This window comes from Symphalangus syndactylus, chromosome 5 (assembly GCF_028878055.3).
Source record: "Symphalangus syndactylus isolate Jambi chromosome 5, NHGRI_mSymSyn1-v2.1_pri, whole genome shotgun sequence".
In the NCBI taxonomy this organism is placed as follows: Eukaryota; Metazoa; Chordata; class Mammalia; order Primates; family Hylobatidae; genus Symphalangus; species Symphalangus syndactylus.
This window is the reverse complement of record NC_072427.2, coordinates 121,938,455-121,959,433: the sequence shown is the minus strand read 5'-3', so window position 1 is coordinate 121,959,433 and position 20,979 is coordinate 121,938,455. Positions and strand designations below refer to the sequence as shown.

General features: G+C 45.3%; 1 protein-coding gene across 8 annotated transcripts in view; it reads right to left on the bottom strand.

Moving 5' to 3' along the window:
- The window catches only part of SPPL2A (signal peptide peptidase like 2A), a 61,982-nt gene extending 55,400 nt beyond the window's left edge, over positions 1-6,582 (bottom strand). For 6 of the 8 annotated variants that reach the window (XM_055279118.2, XM_063639460.1, XM_063639463.1 and 3 more), the window contains exon 1: positions 6,118-6,468. In XM_055279118.2, coding sequence (XP_055135093.2) covers positions 6,118-6,183 — 66 coding nt within the window. In that variant the 5' untranslated portion in view covers positions 6,184-6,468. Of the gene's footprint in view, positions 1-6,117 lie in introns of all 8 variants that reach the window. The other 2 variants (XM_055279114.2, XM_063639461.1) reach the window with 2 other exon arrangements.
- Between the last annotated feature and the right edge of the window lie 14,397 nt (positions 6,583-20,979).

Sequence of the window (20,979 nt, the reverse complement as noted above, 5' to 3'; positions counted from 1 at the left end):
TCACTTCGGGCTAGGAGTTCGAGACCAGTCTGGCCAACTTGGCGAAACATGAAGAATACAACAGACAAACCAACCAACCAACTCAATGACAACAAAACAGGTCTACCCTGGAGTCATACTCTAATTTTTTCTATTTTCCTCCCTTTCTGATCCTTTATCCCACTTTCTTTTTCTTCCTCTTCCTTCTCCCTCTTCTTTGTCAAATAGAGGATTGAGTTATTATCACTGATCCATATAAAGTCCCTCTCTCATTTATTTTAACTCCCACCCCCATTTCTATTCCCCGACTTCCCATGTGCAACCTTCCTAATATGTTTGATATGCATCTTTTTGTTTGTATGTATTTTTAGAAAATGTTTATTGTTTTTGTATGCAAAAAAAATTAAAAAAAAAAAAAAACATATATAACATATTTACATTACATTAATAAGAAAAAAAGAAAAATTATTACTGCCTAATTTAGTGGAAAAATACCAAAAGACCTTGGTTCTAGTCCTATTTTTCATGACTTTCTATGTGATCTAAGATAAGTCATAATTTTCCTAAACCTTCTCAGGATTTTTTGAGTCTCAAAGGAGATTATAGGTGTTGTATTTTGGGAAAGAGATATATAGCCATCAGTGACTTAGAAAGGAGCCAATGGGCTGTAGAAATCACAGACAGTTCAGAGGCAAGGTAAAACAAAAATTGTGAAGAACCTGAAAGTTAAAAGGAGGAAATGTAATAAACCTAGCATGTCTTAGTCAGCTCAGGCTCCATAACAAAGTACCACAAACTGGGTGGTTTAAATAACAGAAATTTATTTTCTCACAGTTCTGGATCAGGTGCCAGTTGGGCCAGTTTCTAGTGAAGGCTCTCTTCCTGGCTTATAGATAGCTACCTTCTCACTGTGTCCTCACATGGCAAAGAGAGAGAGAAAGCTCTCTGATGCCGGGCGCGGTGGCTCACGCTTGTAATCCCAGCACTTTGGGAGGCCGAGGCGGGCGGATCACGAGGTCAGGAGATCGAGACCACGGTGAAACCCCGTCTCTACTAAAAAATACAAAAAATTAGCCGGGCGCGGTGGCGGGCGCCTGTAGTCCCAGCTACTCGGAGGCTGAGGCAGGAGAATGGCGTGAACCCGGGAGGCGGAGCTTGCAGTGAGCCGAGATTGCGCCACTGCACTCCAGCCCAGGCGACAGAGCGAGACTCTGTCTCAAAAAAAAAAAAAAAAAAAAAAAGAAAGCTCTCTGATGTCTTTTTTTTTTCCCCCAAGACAGTCTTGCTCTGTCGCTCAGGCTGGAGTGCAGTGGCACTATCTTGGCTCACTGCAACCTCTGCCTCCTGGGTTCCAGTGATTCTCCCGCCTCAGCCTCCCGCGTAGCTGGGGTTACAGGCGCCCACCACCATGCCCGGCTAATTTTTGTATTTTTAGTAGAGACGGGGTTTCATCATGTTGGCCAGGCTGGTTTCGAACTCCTGACCTCAGGATCCGCCTGCCTCGGCCTCCCAAAGTGCTGGGATTACAAGCATGAGCCACCACACCCGGCGTGATGTCTTTTCTTAAAATGGCACTAATCCTATCATGAGGGTCCCATCTTCATGAGCTCATCTAAACCTAATGATCTCCTGAAGGATCCATCTCCAAATATCAATACACTGGGGGTTATGGCTTCACCATATGAATTTTGGGTGGGGCTGCTGGGGTTGTGGGGGACATAATTCATTCCACAGCACAGCAGCTCAGCAGATTTCTTACTGCCTGGGTAGTAGAACATACCTACTTTCCCCTGGAGGTTGACAGAACAGAGCAGAAGAGAAAGAATTGAAGATTCTTTGAGTTGGTGTAGTATACAAAAGGAAGGCAAATTTTCAGCAACAGATTTTTCTGCTGGGGATCCTGATTATCATTTCATTGTATCAAGTTCAAGATGCAGCTATATGCTACTTCAAATTCTTTGAAGAAAAAAAATCAACAAAACTATTTTTTCATTTGTGTGTGTGTGTTTTTTTAGAGACATGGTCTTTTGTCACCCAGGCTGGAGTACGGTGGCGCGATCATAGCTAGCTGCAACCTCAAACTCCTGGGCTTAAGTGATCCTCCTACCTCAGCCTCCCAAGTAACTGGGACTAGAGACACAAGCCACCACGCTCAGCCAGTTTTTTAATTTTTTGTAGAGGTGGGGTCTTGCTATGTTGACCAGGCTGGTCTCAAACTCCTAGCCTCAAGCAATCCTCCGAAACAGAACTTTTATAAAGACACTATGAGGAAGACTCAGGATTCTTCAAATAACTTTGAAGCAATTTAAAAAGACAGAGCTGCCGGGCACGGTGGCTCACACCTTCAACCCCACACTTTGGGAGGACGAGGCAGGCAGATCACCTGAGGTCAGGAGTTTGAGAGTAGCCTGACCAATGTGGAGAAACCCCGTCTCTACTAAAAATACAAAATTAGCTGGGCATGGTGGCGCATGCCTGTAATCCCAGCCACTCGGGAGGCTGAGGCAGGAGAATTGCTTGTACCCGGGAAGCAGAGGTTGTGATGAGCTGGGATCGTGCCATTGCACTCCAGCCTGGGCAACAAAGTGAAACTCCATCTCAAAAAATAATAATAATAAAATAAAATAAAAAGAGCCAGGGCCAAGAGCAGTGGCTCACGCCTGTAATCCTAGCACTTTGGGAGGCCGAGGTGGGTGGATTTCCTGAGCTCAGCAGTTCGAGACCAGCCTGGGCAAGACAGTGAAACCCCATCTCCTCTAAAATACAAAAAATTAGCCGGGCATCACGATGTGCGCCTGTAATCCTACTCGGGAGGCTGAGGCAGAAGAATTGCTAGAACCCAGGAGGCAGAGGTTGCAGTGAGCTGAGATAGGGCCACTGCACTCCAGCCTAGGCTACAGAGCAAGACTCCATCTCAAAAAAAAAAAAAAAAAAAAAGAGCCAGCATAAATATCATCCATTGTCCTTGAAACAGAATCCCATGACTGGGTCCACACTGCGAAATAAAGTTCTAACCATTGGGGCCCAGGGTCAGGGTTGAACTGGGGAAGGAGAGGTGCAAAATGTAATTATGGCAGCCGGGCATGGTGACTCATGTCTGTAATCCCAGCACTTTGGGAGGCCAAGGCAGGAAGATCACCTGAGGTCAGGAGTTCGAGACCAGCCTGGGCAACATGGTGAAACCCCATCTCTACTAAAATTACAAAAATTAGCCAGGTGTGGTGGCAGGCACCTGTAATCCCAGGTACCTGGGAGGCTGAGGCTGGAGAATCACTTGAACCCGGGAGGTGGAGGCTGCAGCAAGCTAAGATCGCACCATTGCACTCCAGCCTGGGCGACAGAGCAAGACTCCATCTCAAAAAAAAAAAAAAAGAAAAAAAAAAAAAACCAAAAAACCAAAAAATAAAATGTACTTATGGCAAGGTCAAGACACAGCTACCTACCTGCTAGGCACTCATTTTATTTCTAGACCTAATGGGTTTAAAAAATATTAAAACAGCCAGATGTGCTGTAGCTTCAGTTCAAAATACACAGTAAGGTCACTCTGATGTGAAGATGACAAGATAAGGAGGATAGGCTAAATGATCTTTAAGGGCCTTTCCAATACTAAATCCTCTGCCTCTTCTAGATGGATGTGCCACTGGTTTCTGAAGACTATGTGCTGCTTCTATTATAGATGAGGATGTTGGCCCTGTTATTACATGACTAAGGGGAAGTAGTGCCAGTTTTAAGAGCCCAGAGAGGAGAAATGAAATGATCGAGCTGGCATCACTAATCAAGTGAACTCAGAAAGGCTACCTAGAGCTGTAAAATTAGAGAAGAGGAATAAACAAAGGGCTTCAGGGAGGAAATGGTAGAAGACTTCAGACAGAGTTGGAGGAAAGAAACTAGGTATCCAGAAAGGAGAAAGGAGAACTCCAGTTGAGGAAAAGGAAACCACATCTACCCAAGTTCTCAGAACACGAGAATGAGAAACACCATCTCAGTAAATTAAAGGAAGGAGGAACCAAGAAGAAAACAAATCCATAAAGAAATCAACAAGAAATAGAAAAATCAGTGATACTAGCTGGTATCGAAAAAAGATCCTTACAATTTAAACAGATATTGTCAGTTTATTCGGTCATCAGGACATTACATACCATATAATAAGATGCACACCAAACATTTGCAGAGTAGAAAAATGTTACTTAGGCTGGGCGTGGTAGCTCATGCCTGTAATCCCAGCACTTTGGGAGGCTGAGGTGGGCGGATCACCTGAGGTCAGGAGTTCGAGACCAGCCTGACCAACATGGAGAAACCCCGTCTCTACTAAAAATACAAAAAAAATTGGCTAGGTGTGATGGCGCATGCCTGTAATCCCAGCTACTTGGGAGGCTGAGGCGGGAGAATTGCTTGAACCTGGGTGGCGGAGGTTGTGGTGAGCCGAGATCGCACCACTGCACTCCAGCCTGGGCAACGAGAGCAAAACTCCGTCTCAAAAAAAAAAAAAAAAAAGAAAAGAAAAATGTTACTTAATCTTCACAACAACCCTAGAACCGGAGTATAGAACCTGAGATTACCATGGTGAGGTACAACAAAGTACACAGGTGCAATATAAAAGGCCTAAAATCCAGAACGTGGGAGACAGCCTAGATACAATTTAGAACAGGGATGGTCTTTAGATTTGCGAAGGCTATGAAATCATATGACAAGTCTACTTAAGTAGAGTGTTCTGGTGAGAGGGCTCAGGGCCTTTAATAAGAATTTCATTGTGAGTTTATGAGGAACTGATGTATCACTAAGTTATTAATTTATGTTGAGAAGGGATTAGTACGTATGTGATATACATTCATTCTTAAAATCAGCTCAAGAGAGTCAAATGAAAATGAGTGCAAAAACACTTTGAAAAGTTTTATATCTAGGTTATAGTTTTGCATACATCTACACACTATCTGAATATCTTTTGTACATAAGTATTATCTGTCTGATTACACAGTAAACACCTTAAAGACTCCGACTAACACTGCTACTTTGTTGCTCTTTTTATACCGAACTCCCCTCCCCCAGCAATTTTTAGATACATTCTCTCAGGTTCCTGATGTTGCCTGTCAAAGTTATGAATACACCAAAAGGCACTTTTTGGCTTAGATTTTGGTTTTTCAATAAATATTAAAGACACTTTTGTATTCACTAATACTAACCCCTTAAACTGGAGAGTCAGCAAAACAGTCTTTCAAAGAAATCACACATTCTAGTAGAACGAAACAAGCTTACACGACACCAATTCTGTAATAAATAACACGCATAAGTTTCCAACCTGAAACTCCCTAAGTAAAAGTCACTAGAAAGAAAAACTGAAACACCATGTTCCTGACACCCCACTCCCACACTGAAGCTCGAATTACTTGAGGCTGAATTTTAAAACACTATTATTCTCTGTAACTATGAAAACAAATCTACGAACACATATTTATTTATATTTAACCGACGCTCCCCACCCATCCCTTTAAATTAGACAGAAAACTGAAAACCACTAAAAGCATTACATTTTGGTGTCTTCTTTTAAAAGTTATTTTAAATTACTATTACAAAACAACCCCCCCCCAAACAAAAAACCCTCATAACAGAATCAAATGAGCCCTAAGGCGAAGCAGGAACTACAGTGGGGGAAGGAAATTTGAAAAAGACATCCGTGTTAGTGCAATTAAAGTGCAGTCCTCGAACCGCTAAACATCCTGGCGCCTTGTATAATTTTTTTTTTTCTTCCCAAGGGTAAGAAGCGGTAAGAAAGGCTTAGACAATAAAACCCAGAGGTCAATTTTAAACATGCTGGGACAGTGAGCAACTATCGAGAAGCACCAAGGTCAATGTAACCTAAGGGGCTCCTCTGATCTTTTGGGGGTAGGTATTTCGCCGGACTTCAACGGGCGGGAACAGAGTGGGGGGCGGTAAAGTTGGGGGAAAGAGGGTGGAAAAGAGAAGGCTGGAAGGAAAGAGATGAGTAATGGGAAGGGGAGGGGAGGAAAGAGGAGCGCGAGAGCAGGCCGCGGAGGCGCGGGCAGAGGGGAGGCCGGGCGGGGAGTAGGGGAAGGGAGCCCCGGCCTTGGCCCCGGCCCCGCCCAGCCCCTGGGAGGCCTGCACGCCTTCCCGCCCCCTTACCAGCGGGAGCAGGAAGCCCCAGAGTAGGACGGCCCCGGCAGGGGACAGCCGCCGCTGCGGCCCCATCTGACTGGTGGGTGCCGGGTGGGGCGGCACGGTGCGGCGCAGCTCACTCGGCGGGGTGGGCTCGGGGTCCCGCCGCTGCGCTGCCTCCGTGGCCGGACCGGACCGGACAGACGCGGCCGGCTGGGCTACGACGGGACCGCCGCTGCTACAGGGGCCGCCACGGCAGCGCGACTTCCTCTTCCGGCCCCGCCCGTGAGATGCGGAAACCCCCGCGCCGGGCTCGGAGAGTCCCCGCGCTCTGCCGGTGTCCACGCGTCCCGGCGCTACGAGGCCACCGGCTGCGGGTCTGAGCCTGTCGCTTTCCGGCTACCCGACTTTAACTCACACGGAAGCCTGGCGGGAGAACGGATTTCTCAAGGCTCGGAAGTGTCTGAGCGTCTGCTCGGTTCCCCAGTAACTACCCGAGTGTTGCATGCAGCCAGAAATCTAAGGGTCACCCTAATTAATCTGCCTTTCATTTGTTCCTGGCCACTCCAACTCACCACATAACCCAGATCCATCTACTTTCTCCAGAACTGCTGCCACCACCCTATCCAGGCCACCAACTTCTCTCTCCTCCAAACGGGTCTCAGTTTCCTCTCCGGACAGCCCAGTAGCCACATAGCAGTCCCGGAGCCATCTTTCAAAACATATGTCAGATCATGCCTCTCTCTATCACACTTGGAATAAAATAAAAACTCGCCCGGGTGTGATGGCTCATACCTGTAATCCCAGCACTTTGGATGGCCGAGGTGGGCGGATCACAAGGTCAAGAGATCAAGACCATCCTGGCCAACATGGTGGAACCAAGTCTGTACTAAAAATACAAAAAATTAGCTGGGCGTGGTGGCACGCACCTGTCGTCCCAGCTACTCTGGAGGCTAAGGCAGTAGAATCGCTTGAACCGGGTAGGCGGAGGTTGCAGTGAGCCGAGATCGTGCCACTGCACTCCAACCTGGGCGATAGAGCGAGACTCCGTCTCAAAAAAAAAAAAAAAAAAAAATCAAAACTCTAGTCTGCAAAGGTAAATCTGGCCCCTGCCTTCCTGTCTCCCCATCTTCACTACTTTCCCACACTTTAAGGCGCACGGACCTTTGGCCCTCCCGGACTTTGCTCTGGTGGCCCTCCCTGCTGGAGTGCTCTTCTCTCCAAAGCTCAGAATGCCTGCCTTGTTGACATTCACTTATAAGCTTCAATGTCGCTTCCCCAGACGGGACTTCCTGACATACCCAATCTAAAGTACCTGTCCAGTCACTTTCTTTTCTTTTCTTTTCTTTTCTCTTTTTTTTTTTTTTGAGATGGAGTTTCGCTTTTCTTGCCCAGGCTGGAGTGCAATGGCGCGATCTCGGCTCACTGCAACCTCCGCCTCCCGGGTTCAAGCAATTCTCCTGCCTCAGCCTCCCCAGTAGCTGGGATTACAGGCGCGTGCCACCACACCTGGCTAATTTTGTATTTTTAGTAGAGACAGGGTTTCACCATGTTGGTCAGGCTGGTCTCAAACTCCCGACTTCAGGTGATCCACCCGCTTTGGCCTCCCAAAGTGCTGGGATTACAGGCATGAGCCACCGCACCCAGCCTGTCCCGTCACTTTCATATTATTGTTTGTTTTAATTCTCTGCACAGCACTTTTCATTCTATGTAAAGGTTCGTTTATTTATGCCACCTCCCACTTCATAGCAAGGAGTGTCTTTGCTTTGTTGACTGCTATACCCTTTACATCTACAATATTTGGCATATAGTAGGTCCTCAGATATTTGTTGGATGAATATTTAATATCAAATGCTGAATAGGACAGTGTGCCTACCACCCCACAGCTCATAGTTTAACGAGGGACACAGATGTGTGAGCAAACACAGTTCAGGGTGACTAGTGACTCTTGTTTGCACAAGATGTTATGGAAGTATCAAAAGGAGGTATAAAAGGGGTGCCAGGAAAAATACCAGCCTGAGCTGAGTCTAGGTGAATTAATTTTAGCCCGGCAAAGGGTAGAAGAAGGGGGGCACTTCCAGGAAGAGTGAGCCATTAGTGTCAAAGCCAGAGGTGGCATTGAAGGAACTGCAAAACTTGGGCTTGGCTGAAGTTATGAGTGGTGACAGATGACATGTGAGAAGAGGTCAGAGGCCAAATCATAAATACATTGGGACTGTTTGTGAGTTTGGGCTTTGTCCTGCCAGGGGTAGAGAACAAATGAGTAATAAATAGGGCAATGACATACACTTTCTGTTTTACAAAGCTCTCTATGGTGGCTGGCAGGGCAGCAGACATGTTGAAACAGGTCAAGAAGTGGAAGCCAGGAGACCTGTTAGACATCTGTAGTAACAAAATCCAGGGACAGTGAGGGCTTGAACTGTGGCAGAAGAAATAGGAAGAAGGAGATGGATCTAAAAGATTTGTAGCAGAATTTGGTAACTTAGAAGACATGGAGATAAAGGGAGAGGTATGATTCCCAGGGTCTTGCCCTGGGCTATTTATTGAGTTGGGTGCCAAAGGCAAAGTAGATGGGGGTTGATGGGATAAATGGGGTGGGGGGAATACTTTTGGAAGTGGGTTTGAAATGCTTTTAGGATATCCAAGTGCAAATATCTGCTGTTGATGGCTATGTGGGTTGGTCTGAAGCTTAGGGGCACAGTGAGGTAAGAACTGCCTCATCTGCTGCCTATCAATTCTGGACTCTTTTCGTACTTTCTAGTTGCCCACAACAAGCCAGGTTCCCCCTCTCCCCTTTTCTTTTTGTTTTGAGATGGAGTTTTGCTCCTGTTGCCCAGGCTGGAGTGCAATGGCATGATCTCATCTCACTGCAACCCCCACCTCCCAGGTTCAAGTGATTCTCCTACCTCAGCCTCCCAAGTAGCTGGGAATACAGGTGCCCGCCACCACACCCGGCTAATTTTTGTATTTTTAGTAGAGATGGGGTTTCATCACATTGGCCAGACTGGTCTTGAACTTCTGACCTCAGGTGATCTGCCTGCCTTGGCCTCCCAAAGTACTGGGATTACAGGCGTGAGCCACCGTGCCCAGCCTAGGTTCCCCTTTTATAGAATAGCTGTGATGGACTGGATGACTTCATCTCTAAATATTCCCTTCTGCCTCTCGTGGCCCTTTGCCTAGCGAATCTCTAAATTGGCTCCTGGGCTATCGGAAGAGCTCTAGTTTTTGTTCGTTTTTATTTTTTGAGACAGGGTCTCACTCTGTGCCCCAGGCTGAAGTGCAGTGGCACGATCTCGGCTCACTGCAGCCTCAACCTCCCAGCTCAGGTGATTCTCCCACCTTAGCCTCCTGGGTAGCTGAGACTACAGGCATGCACCACCACAACTGGCTAATTTTGGTATTTTTTTGTAGAGATGAGGTCTCACTCTGTTACCAGCTGGTCTTGAACTCCTGAGCTCAGGTGATCCGCCTACCTCCCAAAGTGCTGGAACTTGTGAAAGGAAAATAAATCTTGGGACCCGAAAATCATTAAGCCAAAGGGAAAAGTCAAGTAGAGAACTGCTTAGTGGAAACTTGCCTTACATTCTATTCCTTAAAAGCGGATGGATCTGGGTTGTGTGGTGAATCAGGATTGTTAAAGCTCCCCAGATGATTCTAATATGCAGCTAAGGTTGAGAAATGTTGGCTTAGACTGTGATTCTTAAAGTGTGGCTTCTGGATCAGCATATCAGAAATACCTGGGAACTATGAGAAATGCAAATTCTTGGCGGGGCGCGGTGGCTCACGCCTGTAATCCCAGCACTTTGGGAGGCCGAGGCGGGCGGATCACGAGGTCAGGAGATCGAGACCACGGTGAAACCCCGTCTCTACTAAAAATACAAAAAATTAGCCGGGCGTGGTGGCGGGCGCCTGTAGTCCCAGCTACTCGGAGAGGCTGAGGCAGGAGAATGGCGTGAACCCGGGAGGCGGAGCTTGCAGTGAGCCGAGATTGCACCACTGCACTCCAGCCTGGGTGACAGAGCGAGACTCCGTCTCAAAAAAAAAAAGAAAGAAAGAAATGAAAATTCTTGGGCCTCACCCCACAAACTCTGGGAGTAGCGTCCATCAATCTATTCTATTAATAACAAGTTCCCTATGTGATTCTGATGCATGCTGAAGTTTGAGAATCATTGGCTTAAAGCAATGTCCCTCAACTCTGGCTGCATATTAGAGTCATCTGAGAAATTAAAATGAAAAATAAATCCCATGCTCCAACACGAATTAAACCGAAAGGAAAAATAGATGAATTCATAATTATAGTTAAAGATTTCAAGTGAAATCTTTTAATAATTGAAAGAACAAGTAGGCAGAAAATCAGCAGGGATACAGAAGACTTGATCAACACCATTGACCAACTTGACCTAACTGGCATTTATAGAACACTCCACTCAACAACTACATAATTTCAAGTGTACACAGGACCTTTACCAAATAAACTATTTGGCCATAAAACACATCTTGATAAGTTTAGGAGGTTTTTTTTCTTTTTTCTTTTTTTTTTTTTTTTTGAGACGGAGTCTCGCTCTGTCGCCCAGGCTGGAGTGCAGTGGCGCAATCTTGGCTCACTGCAAGCTGCGCCCCCCAGGTTCACACCATTCTCCTGCCTCAGCCTCCCGAGTAGCTGGGACTACAGGCGCCTGCCACCATGCCCGGCTAATTTTTTGTATTTTTAGTAGAGATGGGGTTTCACTGTGTTAGCCAGGATGGTCTCGATCTCCTGAACTTGTGATCTGCCCGCCTCGACCTCCCAAAGTGCTGGGATTACAGGCATGAGCCACTGCGCCTGGCCAAGTTTAAGAGGTTTTAAATCATACAAAGTATGTTCTTTGACCACAAGATAATTGGAAATCAATAACAAAAAGATGTCTTGAAAATCCCTAGATAATTGGAAATTAGACATATGCACTGAGTGCGGTGGCTCATGCCTGTATTACTAGCACTTTGGGAGGCTGAGGTGGGTCGTGAAAGTGGGACCAAGTGACGCATCTACTGAAGAGTTTTGAATAAACTCATGAGAGGAATGGGAGAACTGCTTCCCAAACACAAATGTCTGTGCCATCAGACTGCAGATGCATTGTGACTGTAATCTCTTGAGAAAACTCCCAAGAGGACCCTTGTACTGTCTAGAAGACTATCTAGTTTCACTACTATTCATAATAAAGTCTATAACCATGTACTCTGGACCAACATCAGAGCATCACCTGAAACCTTGTTAGAAATGCATAATCATGCCAGGAATAGGTGCAGTTAAGACCTGCTGGATCAGCTGGGCACCATGGCTCACGCCTATAATCCCAGCACTTTGGGAGGCAGAGGTGGGCAGATCACCTGAGGGCAGGAGTTCAAGACAAGCCTGGCCAACATGGTGTAAACCCCATCTCTACTAAAAATACAAAAAAATTAGCTGAGTGTGATGGCGGGCGCCTGTAAAACCAGCTACTTGAGAGGCTGAGGCAGGAGAATTGCTTGAATCTGGGAGGCAGAGGTTGCAGTGAGCCGAGATCTTGCCATTGCACTCCAGCATGGGCGACAAAAAACAAACAAACCCCGGCTGGATCAGAGTCAGAATCTGCATTTTTTTTTTTTTTTTTTGAGATGGAGTTTCGCTCTTGTTGCCCAAGCTGGAGTGCAATGGCCCGACCTCGGATCACTGCAACCTCCACCTCCCGGATTCAAGTGATTCTCCTGCCTCAGCCTCCCAAGTAGCAGGGATTACAAGTACAAGGCACCACGCCTGGCTAATTTTTTGTGTTTTTAGTAGAAACGGCGTTTTACCATGTTAAACAGGCTGGTCTCAAACTCTTGACCTCAGGTGATCTGTCCACCTTGGCCTCCCAAAGTGCTGGGATTACAGGCGTAAGCCACCACGCCTGGCCTTTTCTTTTCTCTTCTTTTCTTTTTTGAGACAGGGTCTCACTTTGTCACTCAGGCTGGAATGCAGTGGCGCACTCTCGGCTCACTGCAACCTCCGTCTCCCAGGTTCTAGCGATTCTCCTGCCCAAGCCTCCTGAGTAGCTGGAATTACAGGGGCACACCACCATGCCCGGCTAATTTTTGTATTTTTAGTAGAGATGAGGTTTCACCATGTTACCCAGGTTGGTTTTGAACTCCTGACCTCAGGTGATCCACCTGCCTTGAACTCCTGGGCTCAAGCAGTCCTCCCTTCTGGGCCTCCCAAAGTGCTGGGATTACAGGTGTGAGCCACCAGGCCTGGCTACAAATTCAATTTTTAAGATTATGACTGGGTATGATGGCTCATGCCTGTAATCCCAACACTTGGGAGGCCCAGATGGGAGGACTGCTTGGGCCCAGGATTTTAAGATCAGCCTGGGCAACATAGAAAGACCTTGTCTCTATTAAAAAATACATGAAAATCAGGCCAAGCATGGTGGCTCACGCCTGTAATCCCAGCACTTCGGGAGGCCGAGGTGGGTGGATCACGAGGTCAGGAGATCGAGACCATCCTGGCCAACATGGTGAAACCCCATCTCTACTAAAAATACAAAAATTAGCTAGGCATGGTGGTGCATGCCTGTAATCCCAGCTACTCAGGAGGCTGAGGCTTGAGAATCGCTTGAACCCTGGAGGCAGAGGTTGCAGTGAACTGAGATCACACCACTGTGCTCCAGCCTGGGCAACAGAGCGAAACTCCATCTCAAAAAAAAAAATGAGTGCGGCCGGGTGTGGTGGCTCACGCCAGTAATCCCAGCACTTTGGGAGGCCAAGGTGGGCAGATCACGAGGTCAGGGGTTCAAGACTAGCCTGGCCAACATGGTGAAACCCTGTCTCACTAAAAATACAAAAATTAGCTGGGCATGGTGGCATGCGCCTGTAATCCCAGCTACTCAGGAGGCTGAGGCAGAGAATTCTTGAACCCGGGAGGCAGAGGTTGCAGTGAGCCAAGATCGTGCCACTGTACTCCAGACTGGGCGACAGAGGACGACTCTGTCTCAAAACAAAAACAAAAACAAACGAAAATTAGACGGGCATGGTAGCATGCACCTGTAGTCTCAGCTACTCAGGAGGCTGAGGTGGGAGGATTTCTGGAGCCCAATAGCCTGAGGCTGCAGTGAGCCACTGTACTCCAACCTGGGCAACAGAGTGAGACCCTGTCTAAAGAAAGAAAAGAAAATACCATTTACTGGCCAGGTGTGGTGGCTCACGCCTGTAATTCCAGCACTTTGGGAGGCCGAGGTGGGCAGATCATGAGGTCAGGAGTTCAAGACCAGCCTGGCCAAAATGGTGAAACCCCATCTCTACTAAAAATACAAAAATTACTGGGTGTGGTGGTGGGCGCCTATAATCCCACCTACTCAGGAGGCTGAGGCAGGAGAATCGTCTGAACCCAGGAAGCAGAGGTTGCAGTGAGCCAAGATCATGCCATTGCACTGCAGCCTGGGTGACAGGTCGAGATTCCATCTCAAAAAAAAAAAAAAAAATAAGTTGGGTTTCATCAAAATAAAAACTGCTCTCTGGAAGATACTGTTAAGAGAATGAAAGCATAGCCTAGACTGGGAGAAAATATTTGCAAAACCTACATTCAACAACAACAAAAATGAATCCAGAATATATAAAGAGCTCTTATAACTAAATAAGAAGACAAAAAATTTTTAAAATGAAGCAAATAGTTGGATAATTCACCAAAGACGATGCACATATGACAAATAAGCACATGAAAAGATGCTCAACATCATTAGTCAGTAGAGAGACGTAAATTTAAAACATCATGTACCTAATAGAACTACTGGTATGGAGAAATCAACTTTTTTTTTGAGATGGAGTCTTGCTTTGTCGCCCAGGCTGGAGTGCAGTGGCACGATCTCAGCTTGCTGCAACCTCTGCCTCCTGGGTTCAAGCAGAGAAATCAACTCTTTATTACTAGTAAACTCAAAGAATTTCTAGGAGTTTCCAGCCAACAAGGATATGAACTAAATCTTATTGCTTCATTATTTTCCTTTCTAAAAGTGGGAAAAGATATCTCATGAGTTATTTTTAAGCTTTATTTTATTTTTACCTGACAAATAATAATTATATATATTTACGAGGTACAGTGTGATGTTTCAATACATGTATACATTGTGGAATGATCAAATCAGGCTAATTAGCATATCCATCATCTCAAATACTTTTCATTTCTTTGTGGTGAGAACATTTAAAATCCACTCTGTTAGCTATTTTGAATACTGTATACAATATATTGTTATTAACTATAGTCACTATGCTATGCAATAGATCCCCAGAACCTATTCCTCCTGTCTAACTGAAACTTCGCACCCTTTAACCAATGTCTCCCCTTTCCCTGTCCCCCCCACCCCCCCGCCCACCTGTAGGACTCTGGTAACCACCATTCTACTCTCTACTTCTATGAATTCAACTTTTTTATATTCCACATATAAATGAAATCATGAGGTATTTGTCTTTTGTGCCTGGCTTCTTTACCACATTTTAAAATCCATGTGTCCATTGATGGGCAATTTGGTTGTTTCCATATCTTGGCTGTTACGAATAATGCTGCAATGAATATGGCCATGCAGATATCTCTGACATACTGGTTTCATTTCCTTTGGATATATACCCAGAAGTGGGATTGCTGGTTCCCACCATTTTCATTTAGTGGTTGTGTTGTTGGGTTTGGGTTTGTGTGTCAATACCTATCTCTGAACATAACTTCCAGGAGACAATATGTTTATTACCCTTTGCCGGGCGCAGTGGCTCACGCCTGTAATCCCAGCACTTTGGGAGGCTGAGGTGGGCAGATCACCTGAAGTCAGGAGTTCAAGACCAGCCTGGCCAACACGATGAAACCCTGTCTCTACTAAAAATACAAAAAATTAGCTGGGCGTGGTGGTGGGTGCCTGTAATCCCAGCTACTTGGGAGGCTGAGGCAGGAGAATCACTTGAACCCAGGAGGCGGAGGTTGCAGTGAGCCGAGATTGCGCCGTTGCACTCCGCCTGGGCAACAGAAGCTAAACTCTGTCTCAAAATAAATAAATAAAAATATGTTTATTACCCTTTTAATGGGAATAATCAATGTTACCACCTCAGTCTCAGTAATTATCTTGTTCACAGATGAAAAAGCTGCTCAAAGTTTCCTGGTGGTGTTTTTCTGAATATCTGACTGACTTTGGCTAAATGCTTGCCTCCTTGATACCTGCTTATGAGACATTTCTTCTTGAGCAAAGCATGTGACTTGAATGCTTCCCGGTTCACAGGAGGTGACTAGGAGCAGAGAGGCAAGCTGTCAGCTGTGGTTTTATCACTGTATCTTCTGTTTACCTGTTCACATGTATTTATTACTGCTCTTGACAGAGCTACTGCTCCTTTGAAATTGTGTCAATCAGTGAAACATAGTATATACTTCCTACAAGACAAGTGAATTGAAATGTTGACTTGAATGGCAGGGAGTTCAGAAGAGATGTATTCAGTAGATGGAAAGTTCAGGAGAAAGGATTTCACACAGCTCACAATTGGAGGACTCAAGGTGATAGACCAAAACTCAGGCTTTGGTCATCTTCCCTTAGGAAATCTTTTTTTATTTTGTTTTGTTTTCTTTGAGACCGAGTTTTGCTCTTGTTGCCCAAGCTGGAGTGCAATGGTGTGATCTCGGCTCACTGTAGCCTCCGCCTCTGGGATTCAAGCAATTCTCCTGCCTCAGCCTCTCGTGTAGCTGGGATTACAGGCACGTGCCACCACGCCCGGCCAATTTTTTGTATTTTTAGTAGAAATGGGATTTCACCGTGTTAGCCAGGCTGAGTCTTGAACTCCTGACCTCAGGTGATCCACCCGCCTTGGCTTCCCAAAGTCCTGGGATTACAGGCGTGAGCCACCACACTCAGCCAGGAAATCTTTATAAGCTCTCAGCAAGAGAACTTGAATGCAAAGCCATGCAAGGTTTTATAATGTCTTATAAGTTACTATTTTTTTCTAATTAGGCTCATTTGAAGCATAGTTCATTTGAAGCATATGACATAAATTATTACTCTGATGTTGCAGATAAGGAAATTTATGCATATGAAATCTCCCAGCAAGAAATGGTGCGAGAAATTAAATCCAGTTGTGGGTGCTCTATAAATGTTTATTAAATTAAGAAACTTTTGCTAATAATTAAGAAGCCAGTGTTGTAGTTTTGAATATTTTCGAGTTTGACTAAATTACCTCTGAAATGTCTTATAAAACATAAAAAAGACTCGTCTTTTGAAGAATAGCTGGATCTAATTTCAAACAAAATCAACTCTTTAGGTTTTGATTTGCCTAAAAAGTCCAAGGGTTTCGGCTGGGCGCGGTGGCTCACAACTGTAATCCCAGCACTTTGGGAGGCCGAGGAGGGTGCATCACGAAGTCAGGAGTTCGAGACCAGCTTGACCAACATGGTGAAACCCCATCTCTACTAAAAATACAAAAATTAGCTGGGCGTGGTGGCGCATGCCTGTAATCCCAGCTACTCAGGAGGCTGAAGCAGAAGAATCCCTTGAACCCAGGAGGTGGAGATTGCAGTTAGCTGAGATCGCGCCACTGCACTCCAGCCTAGGCAGCAGAGCAACGTTCCATCTAAAAAAAAAGTCCAAGGTTTTCTTCACTGATAAAAGCTTGAATTATTTTTCCCTCCAGGACATATTTCTACACTAAAAATGAATAAAAAATAGCCTGGTATATCAGATAACTTTATAGAGAGATTTTATTTATATACATATATATTCTTTTGTATGAATGGTCTTTAAATACAAATTTTAAAGAAATAACTAATAGGCCAGGCTCAATGGCTCATGCCTGTAATCCCAGCACTTTGGGAGGCCGAGGTGGGCAGATCACTTGAGGTCAGGAGTTCACGACCAGCTTGGCCAACATGGCAAAACCCCATCTCTACTAAAAATACAAAAATTGGCCGGGCGTGGTGGTGTGGGCCTGTGGGCCCAGCTACTCAGGAGGCTGAGGCAGGAGAATCGTTTGAACCCAGGAGGTGGAGGTTGCAGAGAGCTGAGATCATGCCACTGCACTAAAGCCTGAGTGACAGAGTGAGAATCCCTCTTAAAAAAAAAAAAAAAGAAAGAGATTGTAAGCTAGAGTTATATTGTTCTTGGTGTTGAGGTATACCAATGGCTGCTATTGTCTGTATAAATCAGTGTTGCTGCAAGGAACAGTAGTTGACTTTAGATATTGCTGGAAAAAGCAAAACCCAATCCATATCCAAAGTTTTCTGGCATAGTGGATTGATTCACATATTAATCAAATCCTCCTCTGACTCCAGGTAAATTAATTTATATGGTTTTCTTGGTTGGGCACTACAGTATTAACTACTGACATATTGAGACTACTCTGGGCTTTTTAAACCAAAGTTGTTTATTACTGTTATTATTATTTGAAACAGAGTCTCGCTCTATCACCAGGCTGGAGTGCAGTGACACCATCTTAGCTCACTGCAACCTCTGCCTCCTTGGCTCAAGCGATCTTTCTGCCTCAGCCTCCCCAATAGCTGAGACTATAGGTGCACACCACCATGCCCAGCTAATTTTTGTATTTCTTTGTAGAGACGGGGTTTCACCATGTTCGAGCCTGGTCTCGAACTCCAGGTTTCAAGCAATCTGCTCACCTTGGCCTCTCCAAGTGTTGGGATTACAGGCGTGAGCCACTGTGCCCAGCCTAAAGTTGTTTATTTATAGGAGCCTCCAGATTAATAAACTATCACTCAAAGCAAGTAAATGCAGTCAGATCTTTTTGATGCACAAGGATAATTTTAGACTTCTAAGGTGCCATTTGTTACACAGCAGTATACTTTTCACATGACTTTTCTGGCTCTATTTTACTATGATTCTGTGAAATATGCCTGCTCAGCAGAAAACAGATTCAGGATTTTTGACCAGTAGTGTAATTCCACTAATAGCCACTGCTATTATGTGCAGGAGGAATAAGAAATACTATGTGCAGGAGGAATGAGGAATAAACCAATGCTGCCTCCCCATGACACCAGTGGGGCACGGTGGCTCACACCTGTAATCCCAGTACTTTGGGAGGCTGAGGGAGGTGGATCACCTGAGGTTGGGAGTTTGAGACCAGCCTGGCCAACATGGTGAAACCCGTCTCTACTAAAAATACAAAAATTAGCTGGGTGCAGTGGTGCGCACCTGTAGTCCCAGCTACTCAGGAGGCTAAGGAAGGGGAATTGCTTGAACCCAGGAGGCGGAGGTTGCAGTGAGATGGGATCTTGCCACTGCACTCCAGCCTGGGCAACAGAGCAAGACTCCGTCTCAAAAATGAATAAATAAATAAATATAAATTAGCATCTTAAATCAGTATTTGTCAGTTGTGTGTGTGTGTGTGTGTGTGTTTTATTTTGTTTTGTTTTGTTTTGTTTGCTTGTTTGTTTAATATGGAGTCTTGCTCTTGTTGCCCAGGCTGGAGTGCAGTTGTGTGATTTTGGCTCATTGCAACCTCCACCTCCCGGGTTCAAGTGATTCTCCTGCCTCAGCCTCCCAAGTAGCTGGGATTACAAGCACCTGCCACCACGTCTGGCTAATTTTTGTATTTTAGTAGAGACAGGGTTTTGCTATGTTAGCCAGGCTGGTCTTGAACTCCTGACCTCAGGTGATTCACCCACCTTGGCCTCCCAGAGTGCTGGGATTACAGGCATGAGCCACTGAGCCCGGACTTTAAGTCAGTATTTAAATATTAATACCAAGTATCCAATTTGGCAGGAATGTTACATTCATAACAATGTGTAGCCTGACCCCCATGAGTTTTTTGCTGAAAATACAAACTATATAATTATATTTTCTCTTTAAGAAGTCTTGACATTATTAGACCCCTCCCCTGGTTTTTCTTGTTTTTCATTAACTTATACTTGGCATTCTGTGTCAGGTGTACATGCCAGAGATCACGATGACAGGGCCATGTGATATTGCTGGCCTAGTCTAGGCATTAGTGTGCGACCCCATCAGCAAGTACAGCCGGTCATTTCCAGTCACCTGGATCAACTGAGATGGGAACATCAGTTTAAATGAAAGTGTATTTAGAGAGGTGACCCACTGTCACGAGATAAAGACCTAAGGCCATGAGTTTAAAATTCAGTAACAAAAGGGTGGAGCTCTGGAAACTGGGAGGAGTGAGAGAAGTATTTTACAACTTATGAATATAAAAGGGCACTATATATTCTTTTTAAAAATATATAATTAATTTTCTTGAGACATGGTCTGACTCTGTTGCCCAAACCGGAATGCAGTAGTGCAATCCCAGCTCATTGTAATGTCCATCTCCCAGGCTCCAGTGATCCTCCCACCTCAGTCTCTCAAAGTCCTGGGATTACAAGAGTGAGCCATCATGCCTGGTCAAAAGAGCACTCAGTATATATTCTTTTTTTTTTTTTTTTGAGACAGAGTCTTGCTCTGTTGCCCAGGCTAGAGTGCAGTGGTGCAATCTTGTCTCACAGCAATCTCTGCCTCACAGGTTCAAGAGATTTTCCTGCCTCAGCCTCCTGAGTAGCTGGGATTACAGGTATGGGCCACCACAGTTGATTTTGTATTTTTAGTAGAGATAAGGTTTTACCATGTTGGCCAGGCTGGTCTTGAACTCCTGACCGCAGGTCATATGCCCACCTCAGCCTCCCAAAGTGCTAGGATTACAGGCGTGAGCCACTGTGTCTGGCCCTATATATTCTTTAAATTTACTTTTTTCTTGAAGTATAATATAAAGACAGGAAAGTGTGCCTATTGCAAGCGTAGACTTTGATGAGCTTTCACAAACTGAACACATCTGTGTGACCAGCATCCTTTCAAGAAACTGAGCATTTCTATCTACTCAGAAGTCCCTCTACTGTTCTCTTCTAGCTGGCTTTTGCTCCCAAGAATAACTGTTTTCTGACTTCAATCACCACATACTAGTTTTGTCTCTTCTCAGATTATGTTCAGCTCTATGTTCAGTAACTTTTTGTTGGTAGCTTGAAACTGGCCGTAGTGGAAGTATTTACACCACAGAAATCTGCAAATCAGGGTGTTGCCCCCATCCCTGAGCTAGATGTTAAACATTTATGAGTACACCACTGAGTACAGAAGTAAACAAAACTAACAAAAATCCTTGCCTTCATAGAGCTCACATTCTAGATGGGGAGAGAGACAAAATAAGTAACTGAATTATGTTAGAAGTATATTAGAAAAGGCTGGGCATGGTGGCTCACACCTGTAATCCCAACACTTTGGGAAGTAGAGGTAGGAGGATTGCTTGAGCCCAGGAGTTTTTGACCAGCCTGGGCAACATAGGAAGACTCCATCTCTACAGAAAGTTTTAAAAAAACTAGCTGGGCATGATGGCACATGCCTGTAGTCCCAGCTACTCAGGAGGATGAGGTGGGAGGATCGCTTGAGCCCAGGAGGTTGAGGCTGCCTTGGGCCATGGTTGAGCCACTGCACTCCAGTCTGTCTCAAAAACAAGAAAATAAAGAAAAAGTATATTAGGAGAGGAAAAACACTAAAGAGAAAAGTTAAGTTGAGGAAAGAAGTAAGGAGTCTGGGTGGTGCTGGGCATTGCAATTCTAAATAGGGTGGTCAGGAAAGGCCTCACTGAGAACATAACATTGGAACATTAATTGAAAGGAAGGGGAGGAACGAGCCGTGAGTATGGGTAAGAGAAGAGTAGTTTAGGCAGAGAAAACAGCAAATGCAGAGCCCCTGAGGCAAGAATGCTGCAAGGGGCCACTAGAACTGGGGCTACACGAGTAGGGGTAGATAGAGCAGGAGCTGAAATCCTAGAGGCAATGAGTGAAGGTAGTGAGGGGTGGAAGGCCAGATTATGAAAGGCCTAGAAGGCCACTGTGAAGACTTGAGTTTTTTTTTTTTTGAGACGGAGTCTCACTTTGTCACCCAG